A 15,096-nucleotide genomic window follows, 5' to 3' on the forward strand; every position below is an offset into this window, starting at 1 on the left:
TGATGCAGTGTATAAAGAGGCCAGGAAAAGGTTCCCTAAAAATATACATCTTGCTACTGACAAGCTCCCTGATGAGGCTCCTGCACATACACATATGTATTATGTGGACAGGACAGAGCCTTCCCAGTATGGCACCTAAAGATGTGGACAGTTCCTTGTTATCAGATGTACAGCACTCATTGCTACTAATGACAGAATTATGTATTGCAGTGTTCAGTACTAGATCAGGCAGATATGGATTCTTTGGATGGGCTAACTGTACCGTTCAGATTACACAATGCTGGTACTGCTGTAATGCTGACATTAGCACATCTCAGTGACATGACTGACAGCCTTAGAGTGTCACCAGGTGTTTGGTACAGAATCCTCAAAGAAGTATGAATGAAAACCAGTGAAAGTTTACATTTGGACACAGTCAGCATGAAGGAGTCTGTCTCGGTCACTGTAAGTAGACCTGCACCTTACACTGCTGTTGCACCTACTCTGTTGGCCGAATCTCCTAATCAAAACTGTATTGTAAGGAGCAAAGCTGATGTTGGTGATCTTTCTGAAAACATTGTCAGTGAACTGTTAAGCCACATCACAGCAGTGAAACAGCAAGAGGTCACTGCTGTTTTTTGCACATTCCAATGCAATTGCACTGTTTACATGCTGGACATTTAAATGCACTATACCGTTTACATGCTGCTCTTTTTTTACACCCCTAGCACACTTGACTGTACTGTACTGTACTGTAAAATAGTATACAGTAGGTTTACTGGTCGGCACTGTCTTGGGTTTTGGGTCCTGTCGTGTGTTACTTGTGTTGTCTGTCTACACTGTTTGTCTGTACTGTTTTTCGTCTGCACTGTTTGCACTTGGTTGCACTCGATGCACTTTACATAGCTTGTGTTGTTTGTAGCACCTTGGTTCTTGGAGGAACGTTATCTCGTTTCTACTGTGTACTGTGTACCACTGTGTATAGTAGAAATGACAATAAAAGCCACTTGACTTGACTAATATTTGCTGATAGTCCAATTGAGCCAGAACAATCAAGTCATCAAAAAGATCAATACAATTATTAGGGGGTCCAATTGTCCACAATGTGTAGGTGGAAGAATGAGTGCTCACAGCATTGGGTAAAATGTAAAAAAGAGGATCTGTCGTGGTTTGGGTCATAGGTGCTGAAAAGTAAAGACCAGTTTTAATCCACGTTTTTTTTTCCAGCATTAGAATGATCCAGCAGTCATGGACTGGGCCCCACAGTGTCCAGATTTGAATATCATAGAAGCAGTATGTGATTGAGTGGACAGAAATTCCAAACACACCTGGAACAGTTCGGCAAATGTAGCAGAATTTGAGTTCATTCTGTTTTAACTAGTGAAAAGAACAAGCTTAAATCAAACTCTGGTGCAAAAAGAGAAGATTTTATCATGAAAGGAAAGAGAAAGTTTAAGTTTGAAAACTTGCTCGTTTGTGGCTTCGTGACTTGCACTCACACGTCAAGGTCGTCAGCAATGGCACATTAGAGAAACCTGGGTTTGGGAATCGAAGTTGCAGTTGGTAACGGAGACAAAGCTCCTCCAGAAGCTAAATAAAGAAGAGGCGGATAATATGAAGGACTGAAGCCATTTTGTTCAGTTGCAAGTGTCTAAATGTCACTTATAATAATAATAATTCATTTTATTTATAAAGCACTCCAGGATGGGGCTATTTTAAAAGCAAAAAATTCTCTGCAATGACTTTTACAGAAGGTAACAGGACATCAGCATAATTATTTGCTGTGTATTTAAGTATTAGGGTCTAAACCAACCAACCTTTAATAACTCTTCCTGTGCAACTATTTAAATCATAAGTATAATCTATGTACCCGCTCACTTTTGAATACGTGCTGGAATGGTTGAGAAACTTTTGACAAAACTGAATGTGTCCAGCTGTTTCTATCTATTTCTTAACACAATTGTTTTTAATATTTGGAAAGAACAAATGGACGTGGGGGTGAGGGTAGTGAAATAAGACAATGACTATGGTTTTTTTGTCTGGTCAGGAAATAATAAAAAACCAAAACCACAAACAGATGTTTTATTACAAATTCCTTCTGTACCAACACATTTGAATGTTTATTTATAGTCCATGTGCATTTTTGACAGCACAAAATGTTTGCTACAACAAGGAAGTTGAGTTGTCCCCACAATTTAAAAATAACATAGTTTACAGTTCCCTAACCCACAGCTGGGAAAAAAAAGCAGGTACTGGAGAGAAGCAATGGGGGCAATTCTGTGATTTACTTCCTCTTCTTCCTCTTCAGAGCCTTCCATTCTCCCTCCTGAGTGGCTAAGCTGCCAAAGAGCTCCTTTACCTTCTTCTTTCTCTCAGCATCTCTGGAACACAGAATGTGGAAATGTGGTTAGAAAATTTCAACAAAAACTGTTTTGGTTCATTTCCTCATGGACATAGTTTTTCTCCACACCTGCTCAAGATTTCATTGAGCTTCTCTCTGGCCAGGAACCTCGAGTCCTTCCTAATCTCCCTCAGAGCGCCCTTGAACTCCTTCTTGTATTTGTGCTTCAGTCTTTCCTTCTCTCTCTCCTCTCGAGTGCTGCCACGCTTCTTTCCATAGTCCAACCTGAAACATATTTTTAAAAGATGCGTAAAACTGATGCAACACAAGCACATAAGAGTCTGGATGGGACAATTAGTTCAAGTATTTGCAGCATAATTACTACTTACACTTCAACAATCTTAGGTGTGAGCAGCTTCAAAGGAATGGGCTTCTTCTTTTCAAACACCAGTCGACTGTGAGACACAGGAGCACTGCTGATGGTCTCCAGGATCTCATTGTGAAGCTCCTGCAATAACAACAAACAATATAATTATGATAAAACATAAAAATAAAAGTTACCATGAGACCTGATAACACAGAAAGAGACAGACAGATTTGACTGTACACAATAAAGCTGACCTGTAAAGGTTTTGGTAATGTTGGTGCTAAAAGATGTCTGGAAAGCAGCGATCTGATTGGCTGCATGATGTGCGGAAAGGATGTGAGGTCTTTGTAGAGCAGGCAGCACCGCTTCACCAAGTCCAGACAGGTAGACAAACACATCAACCTGCGGGGGAAACAAATAAAATGCATCCTCACTTTTTATTGTTTGCAATTTGTCTCATGATTATTAGCCCCTGATTTGTGAAACACATTAAAATGATCCCAGTAGGAAATAATGTTCTCATGTTGCCAACTGCAGCAGGAAAGTTTGGTGAAAAGTATTTACAGTATGTGTTTCTTGTAAGACATTAAAAATGTTGTCATCTTTTCAAAGTCTTGGTTTCACTTTTCACCCAGAAGAATCAAATAAGTCTAATAACATTTTAAAAGAGGTAAAGAATGAAGCAACAGCATATTTAGATGCTTCTCATGCTACCGTGTGTTTATATAGTCATGACGTAGTGGATATTCTTTTTCTATGAGATCATTTAAATGTTAACTTTTTATGAAAAGTCAGAGGAGCACCACAAATTACTGTGTATCCTGAGGACACGAATGTGTATTTTCCAAGGAAATCCATCAAAAACTATTTTTGGTACTATGATCTGCTACTTTGGTACCACAGCTATTAAAAACAGCGGCCGGTTTGTTTGTGTGTGTGTGTCTGTTCCATTTTTCAACTTCATTCTCTGGGTGATACTGAACATAAGCAGCTACATGAAGACAAAAGGTTTCTCTCACACTTTCTCTCCAGAACTGTGTTAAAGGGCTTTGTTTAATACTCAGTTCTGAAGAAAAAACTAAGTCATTGTGAGATTTATTGGGTCCAAATTTCTTATTAATATGTCTCTGGTTGCCAGCGGTGGATACAGGGGGTCTTAAGATTTTAGGTTTGGTTGTGAAGTAGTGAACATATACAACTAGCTGAAATATGTAAATATTTCAAGTCAAGCTCAAATTAATCACATGTGCATTCGAACATTATAAGTTAATACCAAAAGTCAAACCTATCCTGTAATCAAAGTTTGCCATTGGCCAAACATGACTGGAAAAAAAGTGTGTTGCATTTAGGAAAGAAAATCTTAAAGGCAAAGTTAATTGTGAGCTTATATCTACAACCACTGAGGATATAAATGACAAGTTGTGGTGTTACAGGTGTATTTCTTGACTTTTCTTTGTCCATATTAAACAAAATCCAACATAAAAAACAGTGAGCTTGAGTGCTCATACGCAGACTTATTTTTTTGGGAATAAAAGATGTTTCCAGTTTCTAATCTCTTCTCGTTTATCATACAGTAATGAGTGTGGTATCCATCACTTCTTCCTAACATTCATCAAAAGCAAGTAGACATACAGGTATTTCCCAATATTTGGAAGCTATTTCTTTAAACTGAAGACACTAAAAAAAATGTTTGTACTGAACATCACTGCACAGAGAGCTAGTGGCAGCTTCTTGTGTCAGCTGACATTCACATTCTTGGCTACTTCGTTTTATAGTAGAAGGTCCCATTTCTCTCTTGAGGGCAATTAGTCCATTTTTTGCCAGCTGATTGAAATAAAATCATATAAGTATGTAATGTATTGGTTTTGACCAAGTAATCCATGCCAGCAGTCTGACCTGTGGTTGTCTCTGTCAAGGTCATTTTTGAAGTCTAGGTGTTGGGCAGCAGACAGTGGCAGGTTCTTCTTGCGCCAATATTTGAAGGACTCTGAGTCTGACAACACCAGCAGATCACTGTGCTTTCCTGATGGCCTAAAGGGCGACACCACAGAGTAACCTGCAACACAAGGTCACAGTCTGCCAGTTTAGTTTTATTCTTACAGATGCTACAATAACACATAGATACAAGATACTTTGTACTTTGTGGCAAAGTGGCACTTTGGTGTACGCTGCTCTGAAACATGATTTACCTAGGGATGTTTTGTCTTGCACGGCCAGGTGCAGCGTTCCAGCCAGGAAATTGATGAGCTCCGGGAGAAAGCGCTTTGACAAAGAGACATAATCCACTGCCAAACAGCACAGCACTAAACCTGATGTTACATCCTGCAATGATCTCACTGGACACTGGAGGCGGCACAAATCAGGGACGAATCACACACAAGCAAGATTAAGAAATAGTACTGAAAACCAAACATCAGCCAAGAATCTCTTCTACTTAACTAATCATAAAGTGTTTGCTGTTTGTACCTTGGTGAGAGCTTGGCCAATGTAAAGCAGTGCAGGAGTTGTGACTGGGTGCCTGAAGTCAGACGTAGGAAACAGCAGGGCTGTCACCTTCAGATAGACCAGCTTGAAATAAAAAAAAAAAAATGCACAGAGAGCAAATGTTTTTGTCATTCACAGAAGACTAAATTAGCAATGACCTCACTCACATCTCTTCTCCCTCATACAAACTCCTATCACTGCAAACCTGAACTTCTCTACATGTTACCTGGAGGAGCTGCATGAGAGAATGGAACAGAAAGCAGATTTTATCCTGCAGCATCAGGTACAAAGTGCAGGGAATGTCTGAGTGGGCACATGTATGAGAAGAGCAGTAAAATGATGAACATTTCACCGGTTAATGGTGTTCACTGAAACCAATCCTTACCGTGTCTAGAGCTGGAAACGTTGCATGTCCTTTGACCTCGAGCACCTCCTCCATGCTATGCCCAGCATCTCCGAGGATGCTCTGCATGGACCTACAGGCTGCTTCTGGAAACATCTGACACAGAGTATATAACTCTCTGCACAAAGAAACAAAATAAAAAAAGGTTTTGGGGACGACATATTTAAATCCATAGATAAACCTGAGAGAAAAGCCACTTCATGAACTCACGGTATAAGTTTATCTATGACAGTGAGTTCGGGTGGACTTCTGGTGGCCAGTTCTCCAATATACTCCAACAGAAAACCAACCAGTTTCTGACACAAAGAGATAATATGTTACAAGTTCATACAGCATTAAATGTAACCTAAAACTGGTTACAGTGACAAAAGGACCACACTCGTGTAATTGCAAGCAATTTTATACTATACCTGCAGTTTGAGCTTATTGCCTATGGCCAAACTAGGGTGGTTGCATTTCTGTGTTCTGGCCACGATGAGGCGCTGGTTGTCAGGGGTGTGACCATGGAGCAAATCTTTCAAGTCACTGAAGCACTCTGGAGCTACGAGAGATGGAAAACAGAATATCTAATCTCATCTCTCTACAGTGTCTCATTAAGATAACGCTCACAAGAAAACTCAAGGCAAAGCCAAAGCAAAATATAGTTACCATTAAATGTGTAGGGGAGCTCAGCTTTGGCTGCATCTTGCTGGGCCTTCATCTCCTCTTTGCTCAGACTCGTCTTCGGTTTAGCACTGGTCTGCTTATCTTCTTGTTTCCTCTCCTCATCCTCGCTTTCTTGCTCAGAGTCAAGGTCAGAGTGACCGTCTTCTTCTCCTTCATCTTCTTCTACTTCTTCACTGCTGCCCTCTCCTTCCTCCTCCTCCTCCTCAACTTCATCATCATCTTGTCCATCTTCCTCCTCTGTCTCAGATTCCTGCTCTTCATCACTCTCATCCTCTTCTGAATTTTCATCCCCATCTCCCTCAGACTTCTCTCCAATGTTCCATTTTCCATCCTAGACAAAAAAGATAAATGAACAAAACTTATTCCGATCCACATTACAACATGAAAATAAAAACACAAACCATAAATAACATGTGTCCTCTTACCTGATAAGCCAAGGTCTTTTTGTCATCTTTATCCAGGATAAAGCCATCATTGAGGTCATCGGCAGATATGTGGCCTTGAGCAGGTGCACTATGCCCCACTTCATCCCCCATCATCCTCCTCAGACGGTCGGCCTTGAAGAAAGCACAAAGTAAAATCTATATCACAGAAATTAAAACAGAAATTGCATCCAATGATAGCAAGAAGGTGTTTGCATGAAGATAAAAATGGTCAGCAGCTTCCCTTCACTCTGACTATACCTCGAGTTTCTGCAGCTTCTCCCTCTCCTCCCTGGCAAGCTCCTCTGGGGTTTTCATCTTCTCTGAGGGCTGAGCCTTCATCTCAAAACCAAGCTCTCTGACCATCATGTCATACTTATCCAGCTGAAAGCCACAGAGGAAGAAGACAGAGAACAAAGAATGATCAAACGTTATCGCTTTGGAAAAATGGATGGATGAAATGGATGATCAACATCTTGCTGATAGACTGGTGCATCTCTACCTTTGGCTTTTCTTCCTGTTTCTCTGCATTCTCTGCTTTCGGGGTCTTTTTCACCAGAAGGGCCTGGATGTTCTTCCACTCTTGATCCAGCTTCTCAGTCAGCTCCTGGGCCTCTTCCCTCTGAACCTGTCGTTCCCGCTGGGATAGAACACAGAAGTTACTCATTGAAACTACAAGCCACATCTCCTGTAGTTATGGCACTTGTTAACATAAAATAATATAGTGAAATGGTCACTGTGGATCCAAATCCGGACAATCCGAAGTCTCGAGTGTTTCTGGCTCACCTTCTCCTGCTTGGACTTCTGGATGAGCTCTTCAATGAGCTCCTGTCTGGACTTGGCTCTCTGGCTTCCTTCCTCCTCCTCCTGCTGCTGCTTCTCCCCTGATGCTTTTTTTCTGAGGAGGCCACCTCCTCCTCCAAAGTGGGAAGCAGTCAACTCAGCTATTTGGGAAACACAAATATTGTTGTTATTATTATGTATCAACTTTATAACTGCAATATGACTTGAAATAGCAAATCCTGTTCCAAGGTGGGAATCATAACCCTACTACAAGCCACAATGTTTGTGAAAACGGAAGATTGGTAAAAATAAATGACATTTTAAGAACATGGTAATGGAAGGAATACACACCAAATAAGAACAAATGCAGAACTTTCATGGTGGAAATAATTTCGTATTTTACAGTTTATTTTACAGTAGGCACTGAATACAAAAACACTGATAATTTGGCATTTAGACCTGGAAAAACTCACCTGACAGAAGTCCTTTCTCTTCTGATTCATCATCACTATTCACAACATCGTTAAACTTCTCCATTTCAGCCAAAGACTGTCCGTAATGAGTCAGCTCCTCCTCTTCGTTCAGGTTGTACAAATCTTTCTTATCATGGACACGCTAAGAGGTTAAGCAAAGTCGATATTTTTTAGTTAAAACTACATGTCTCAGGTAGAAACATTTTTGAAAAGAGGCTTTAGTCACTTTCCTAGATGAATAGTCTGGTTAGAAGGATGAGCCTTGCTAAAAAAACTTTGGAATGGAGTACAGCTCTACCAGAGCTGTTCTGTGAGTCCACATCCTCACCTCTCCACATTTAAATAAGATATAGAGCAAAATATTGCAAAACAAGTTTTTTTTCAATCACATACTATAGCTTTACGTTCACTGTTTTCCGCTTTATTTATTTTGTATTGCCTGTAAAAATGGGAGGACAAGCTATAGCATAGATGATGAACTACTAAAACCCATCTGCAAACCAGGGATACACAGTGCCTCAAACAGCAATGGAACTATTGTAAAACAAAACGATTACACTCACCAGTCTCTCCATCGCAAACCTCTGAAGAATTTTGTCTTCTGGTGCCATGTTGGTGTCATACTCGCCAAACCGCCTGTCTATGAATTTGCTGGACTTGTTCTTCTGCTGATGTTCCTTCAGGAGAGTCTCTTTTCTCTACAAGTCAGAAAAAAAATTAGCAGCACTGGATATGATTGCTGTGCACTCTCTCAGGCTATCACACACACACACACACACACACACACACACACACACAAAACACTTTTTTAGAGAACTAATACACAGAATCAAAACTGTGTATATGTCATGAAATAGAAGTAAAATTTAGTCAAGTTTGCAAATTCTACTTTTGCCAACACTTTAACTTTTTTTGTTCACTATTCTCATTAAGCTCTTATCATTGTAGCTCCCAGCATGATGCCGTGAACATCAGGCATCACAGCACTGGTGCACGATGAACTTTGATCCATGGTTTCCACAGATAGAACACAACAGCTGAAGATTTTATTCTGTATTTTTCACTTTATCAGCCTGCAGGATCCAGTGTATTCTGTGGTCTTTTTATTCTGCTACACTTCCCAAATTGGTTTTCCACATTTATGGTTTCTCTTCACAGCTGTAGTTCTCATAGTGTTTGGTCAAAGAACAGGGATCCAAATTAACAAACATCCTGAGTCCAAACATCCATACAATTTGAGGTGAGATATGTTAGGAAAACTGGAAGGATTCACACTGTCAACATGCAGATGTGTGATGCTAGACTGAGTCTATTCATTGATGAAGTCTGTGACCATTTATAAAACTAACTAATAATTGTTCAATAAATCTATTTTGTTAAATAATGATGTGTGCCTTGTGCTTCTGTGTATAGATGAACTGTGATGACATCCTTAGAAACAGGGCCAACTATCATTTAATATTTTGTATTGTCATCTGGATCGGGCCACAATAATTTTGATAAAAACAAACTAAAATTGTGTATTCAAATTGTATTCAGTTATACTTTCATTAATAAGAAGGACTTTAATCCCAGATTAAGAATGTTTGAGTTTTAGGCATTTTGGAGTAAGTAGTAGCCACTCTATACTATAATCTAGTATAATCTTGCTCACAGAGATCGCAGTTTGGTGAAGGTTGGGGAGTAACAACATTAAATGTTTTCTCTTACCTTATTAATGGCTTTGGAGCGAGACACACCTGGAAGACCCACATCATGCTTGGTTTTTCTCCCCAAAACTTCAAATTTCTTCCTGTTGATTTTCACCTCAAAAGGGTTGTTTTTGATCGCAGTAGAGGTTTTGGTCTTTCGGACCTTGTCTGCAAGACTACTCTTCTTAGGTGTCTTCCCCATCTGTAACAGAGTGCAGGACTGATGAGCTAACAGTAATGACATGACATCAGAATTGTACAATGTATTTTCATATTTATCTGTGATGGGACAGGGGATGGATTTATTACATTATCTATTGTTTGTGTTGGTACCAAACACACACTGTTGTCATATGTACAAATACTTTGTGTGACCTACTCATATATTATACAGGTACTGTGATCTCTTCTTAGCCTGACCAACATTAGGTAAACGTTAGCTTAGCTTTTAAGGTATTTTAGGTGAAGACTGAGGTGTATGTCTGAATGCAGCAAATGATTGTGTGTCAGGCCTAATAAAACAACTAATAAACGGAAACGCTGGGAGCATGTTGTAGCAAGTTAAGCAGCTTTACAATGAACAGTCGTCCGTTTGTAAACAAACTAATGCAATACGACTCCGGAAGTGTTTACCTTTTAGCAGCCTCAGCAAGATGAGTTATTCAATTCAGACGACATGGGACCATAAACGCTCTACCAAAGCTGATTAATAGCGCTTTAATAATTTTGTGTCCACGTTGTTTCAGCGAATTTCCACTCCAGCGTGCACAGCATCAAGTCAAAGTTCAAAGCAAAGAAGCGGACAAGACAAACTTCCGGTATGAAAAAGCCGACAGCGCCTCTAGCGGTTGGCACGAATTCTACAGGAGCCTGGAACTTTTATAGACTGGTCCAAAACGCTGCGTCCACATGCACGAGCAAATCCCTTTATGGAAGATTTGAAATAATAGGGCAACGTATTGACTCCGTGTTATAATAGGGAAAAATGAATTCCTCATTTGTGATGGTCGGCTTTCATGTTACAAATCAAACATGATGTGGTCACATGTCATTTAGTTTTCATCCCATTTTACATGTGATGCACATAAATATTTGCTTACATTCAGCAGCTGTCGGAGCCTCCCATCTTTGCCTCTTCCTATTTTTGCCCTACACAAAACAAAACAATTTTAATTTCGTGTCTAAGTCCAGCTGATTAAAACAAGACAATATGCAGTGATTGTGTTTCATTATCTGGTGTAAAGATGGAAATGTGTGTGTGAGCTGTGTGTTGGCAACGTGTAATTTTCACTGGATGACCATCCAGGGTTTTGCCTGGCATGCAGCAGATGTGAAATCTGTGAGTGAAAGTAAAATGTTAGAAATGTCATACAGAGCTCACACACTTCCCCTGAGGCCCAGGACGCCGTTTACTGTTGCATTGTCCCGGATGTTGATTTTAAGCTACAACTTTTTGCCTCTGAAAGTAGAATTTGCAAACCTTTAAAATAAATTTGACTTCTATTTCATGACATATACACAGTTTTGATTCTGTGTATTAGTTCTCTAAAAAAGAGTTTTTTCTGTATGTGTGTGTTTTAGCCTGAGAAACAAAGCCACGTAACACAGTTCTGGAGAGAAGGTGTGAGAGAAACCTTTTGTCTTCATGTAGCTGCTTATGTTCAGTATCACCCAGAGAATGAAGTTGAAAAATGGAACAGACACACACACACAAACAAACCGGCCGCTGTTTTTAATAGCTGTGGTACCAAAGTAGCAGATCATAGTACCAAAAATAGTTTTTGATGGATTTCCTTGGAAAATACACATTCGTGTCCTCAGGATACACAGTAATTTGTGGTGATCCTCTGACTTTTCATAAAAAGTTAACATTTAAATGATCTCATAGAAAAAGAATATCCACTACGTTATGACTATATAAACACACGATAGCATGAGAAGCATCTAAATATGCTGTTGCTTCATTCTTTACCTCTTTTAAAATGTTATTAGACTTATTTAATTCTTCTGGGTGAAAAGTGAGACCAAGACTTGGTTGACAATATTATGACAATATTTTTAATGTTTTACAAGAAACACATACTGTAAATACTTATCACCAAACTTATTTCCTCTTGGGATCATTTCAGTGTGTTTCACAAATCAGGGGCTAATAATCATGAGACAAATTGCAAACAATAAAAAGTGAGGATGCATTTTATTTGTTTCCCCCGCAGGTTGATGTGTTTGTCTACCTGTCTGGACTTGGTGAAGCGGTGCTGCCTGCTCTACAAAGACCTCACATCCTTTCCGCACATCATGCAGCCAATCAGATCGCTGCTTTCCAGACATCTTTTAGCACCAACATTACCAAAACCTTTACAGGTCAGCTTTATTGTGTACAGTCAAATCTGTCTGTCTCTTTCTGTGTTATCAGGTCTCATGGTAACTTTTATTTTTATGTTTTATCATAATTATATTGTTTGTTGTTATTGCAGGAGCTTCACAATGAGATCCTGGAGACCATCAGCAGTGCTCCTGTGTCTCAGAGTCGACTGGTGTTTGAAAAGAAGAAGCCCATTCCTTTGAAGCTGCTCACACCTAAGATTGTTGAAGTGTAAGTAGTAATTATGCTGCAAATACTTGAACTAATTGTCCCATCCAGACTCTTATGTGCTTGTGTTGCATCAGTTTTACGCATCTTTTAAAAATATGTTTCAGGTTGGACTATGGAAAGAAGCGTGGCAGCACTCGAGAGGAGAGAGAGAAGGAAAGACTGAAGCACAAATACAAGAAGGAGTTCAAGGGCGCTCTGAGGGAGATTAGGAAGGACTCGAGGTTCCTGGCCAGAGAGAAGCTCAATGAAATCTTGAGCAGGTGTGGAGAAAAACTATGTCCATGAGGAAATGAACCAAAACAGTTTTTGTTGAAATTTTCTAACCACATTTCCACATTCTGAGTTACAGGTTACAGTTACAGGTACACTAGTAATTTCTGGTACTTCTGGATTTCAGAGATGGTCATCTACCTGTGAGATGCACATAATCTGTTACAAAAGGCTGATCTCCCAGGTTCACATGAGCATGTGAAGACCCTTCTACACAGTGAACAAGACTGTGATGTTCTGTGTTTGCTGTAGCAGCAAAGACACTTTTGGTGAACTTGAAGCATCACTTTGACCTCTGTTTACCTGCTGTCCATTCAAAGACCCAGCTGCATCATCGCTGTGACATCAGTCAGCATAAGAAGGTTTTGGTACCTGAAGAACCACATTCACCTTGATTTACCTTCTGCACATAAGGCCCTGCTACAACTGCTGGTGCAGATGCTGTATTATGTTGAAAACCCTGTTGTACATTTTCAGCAGAAATACACTATAGACACATTTATCTCTTTACTTTTCTGAGAACTGAGACATTGCGCTTGCTCACTGTTGGACACTGAGTTGTTCCCAGTGTGTCAGGTGAGCACCTTGCATGGCAGGGAGTGGGTGGATGGCTGCTGTATAATAAGATCAACAAAAAGTCAATATAACTTGTTTTTTAAAATCACCTGGAACTAGATAATCAATGCTTTGCCCCTCAGGCTCAGTTACTATGTAAACAGTATCTACACTAAATGTGCAAACTTGTCAACTCTCTGCAGCTTTTGATTGATCAGTGTCTCCTGCGGCTTAACAGCTTTCCTCAGAAATGCCTTTTCCAATTTCTGATTGTTATTGTATTGTGTTCTTGTATTGTATTGTTTAGTATGAGGGCTTGACAATAAAGTTAACTTTGACTTTGAAAAACAAAAGTTTGACTAAATGTTTGCTTATTCTAAAAGGAGTTTTAAGATTTGAAATCAGATTCCTGTGTGTGTTCAGTAGATTGTTCAGGTAAATGCAGTAGCTTCTAATAAGATTGACACAGATCTCCAGTGTGTATGTACACACACACCATCTTTGAGGAGAAGTGTGCACCCTGATCATTTTTAAGTAATTACAGACACAGGACCTCGTTTGCAAAACCATCTTAGCCATGTTCACAGGAAGCATTTTCTGAATATTACTTCTGCAGACATGTTTTCTAAGCAGCAGCACCTGCAGCTAATATCAATGGTTTTGCTTGTGTGTTGATGTCACAATTTGTGAGCGTAATGACCGTAACAGGAAATTAACTATCCCGCAGGGGTTTCAAAGGATAGTATGACTTGTGACCCCCCCAACTCATCCATTGTCCACCTAACGGGCCTATTCAGGTCAGGTGAGAAACAGAGGCCGTTGTGAAGCACATACCTGGGTGTCCTACCCTACTTTTCTTAGATGAACAGTGAAACATACTATGATGAATAAAGTCCAGATCACATGACTAAACTAACAAAATACAAAGTTTTAAAGATGTATTTTACTTTTCTTTAAACAGTCTCTTAGTTAATTGCATTGGAAAGCAACCTGTTAGTGAGATCCAGGTTAAAAACATTAAAGTGACTCTTTAGCTTCTCCCATCTATTTCATGTTAATGGGATTCATGTCCACCACTAGAGAGAGACGCTGACTGACTAAGGAAGAAAAGACTGAGGCTGCAGGTGGGGCCATGGCCTCCAAGATCACGAGTGCCAACAGCAGTCAGGGGGACTCGCATCAGAGAATGAGGGTGTGCTTCCCTGCCCCTCTGAGTCTTGCAGCAGTCTTTGAGCTTTTACTTGCAGATTTCCTGTTGTGTTCAGATCAGGTTTGACCCCCCTGCTGCCCACTCTCCTGCTGTGTATTCGCATGAGATCAGACTGCATTGTGATGCTGAACACATTACAAAATACCCATTTCCACCTCTGATTGTCCTTGTGTGGTCAAAGCAGAGATTGATTAGCAGAGCTGAAGGAGGGGGGAGGGGTCACTGTCTCGCTCCTCTCTCTCTTTACCAAACTACTGAAGAACCTGTTTATCACCATCTACCAGATAAAAGTTTATTGGATTCAAATGGAAAAGCAGCAAACAGGAAAAGCAGTTTTAAACAACAAAGGACAAAGAAATCAAAAGATAAAATACATTGAAAAGTTGATAATTACTTGTAAATAATACAATAATAAGACAATACATGTAAAAATATTTCAAATACTTTGTTGTCTTTTTAAAAACTGACACCCTAAAGTTTTCTGTCATAATTATAGATGAGTTATTAAAAATCACAAATAGTACATCAAACATTTGTGTCTGAAATGATTCACAGTGTATGAGACTGGAAATCTGTAGACTAAAATTTTTAAATATATTTTTTGTTTTAAAATTTCTTTTAAAGAAATAGGTGCTTATACATTCGAAACTATTTGAAATAATTCGAAAACTACTGAGCTGCAGTGTTCACAGTAAGTGTTTCTTTAATTGTCCTACATAAAAGATCAAGTGCATTTTATTTGAAATGTTGTTATTTTCTTGTTCTAAAAACCGTCACATTGAAGGACACGTTGACACTTTTAAAAATCTTTTTAAGTCTTAAAACAGCAGTGATGTCTTCATGCTGACACTCACGG

The 15,096-nt window shown here is 39.5% G+C and overlaps 2 protein-coding genes across 2 annotated transcripts; one reads left to right on the forward strand and one right to left on the reverse strand.

Moving 5' to 3' along the window:
* Window positions 1-2,047: 2,047 nt before the first annotated feature.
* On the reverse strand, window positions 2,048-10,402 carry LOC137104000 (nucleolar protein 14-like). The gene is made up of 19 exons (XM_067484787.1): window positions 10,243-10,402; window positions 9,629-9,811; window positions 8,482-8,616; window positions 7,919-8,060; window positions 7,449-7,606; window positions 7,165-7,302; window positions 6,924-7,046; window positions 6,666-6,797; window positions 6,223-6,571; window positions 5,985-6,115; window positions 5,785-5,870; window positions 5,557-5,692; window positions 5,154-5,255; window positions 4,877-5,030; window positions 4,584-4,743; window positions 2,942-3,089; window positions 2,710-2,828; window positions 2,450-2,605; window positions 2,048-2,360 (listed from the first exon to the last, which is right to left on the reverse strand). Exons 2-19 carry the CDS (start codon window positions 9,809-9,811, stop codon window positions 2,264-2,266), a joined length of 2,649 nt encoding a protein of 882 aa, XP_067340888.1. The 5' UTR covers window positions 10,243-10,402; the 3' UTR covers window positions 2,048-2,263.
* A 1,418-nt stretch (window positions 10,403-11,820) lies between these two features.
* On the forward strand, window positions 11,821-12,490 carry LOC137104053 (nucleolar protein 14-like). The gene is made up of 3 exons (XM_067484859.1): window positions 11,821-11,973; window positions 12,087-12,205; window positions 12,310-12,490. Exons 1-3 carry the CDS (start codon window positions 11,830-11,832, stop codon window positions 12,488-12,490), a joined length of 444 nt encoding a protein of 147 aa, XP_067340960.1. The 5' UTR covers window positions 11,821-11,829.
* The last annotated feature ends 2,606 nt before the right edge of the window (window positions 12,491-15,096 follow it).

This window comes from Channa argus, chromosome 18 (genome assembly GCF_033026475.1).
Source record: "Channa argus isolate prfri chromosome 18, Channa argus male v1.0, whole genome shotgun sequence".
NCBI lineage: Eukaryota > Metazoa > Chordata > Actinopteri > Anabantiformes > Channidae > Channa > Channa argus.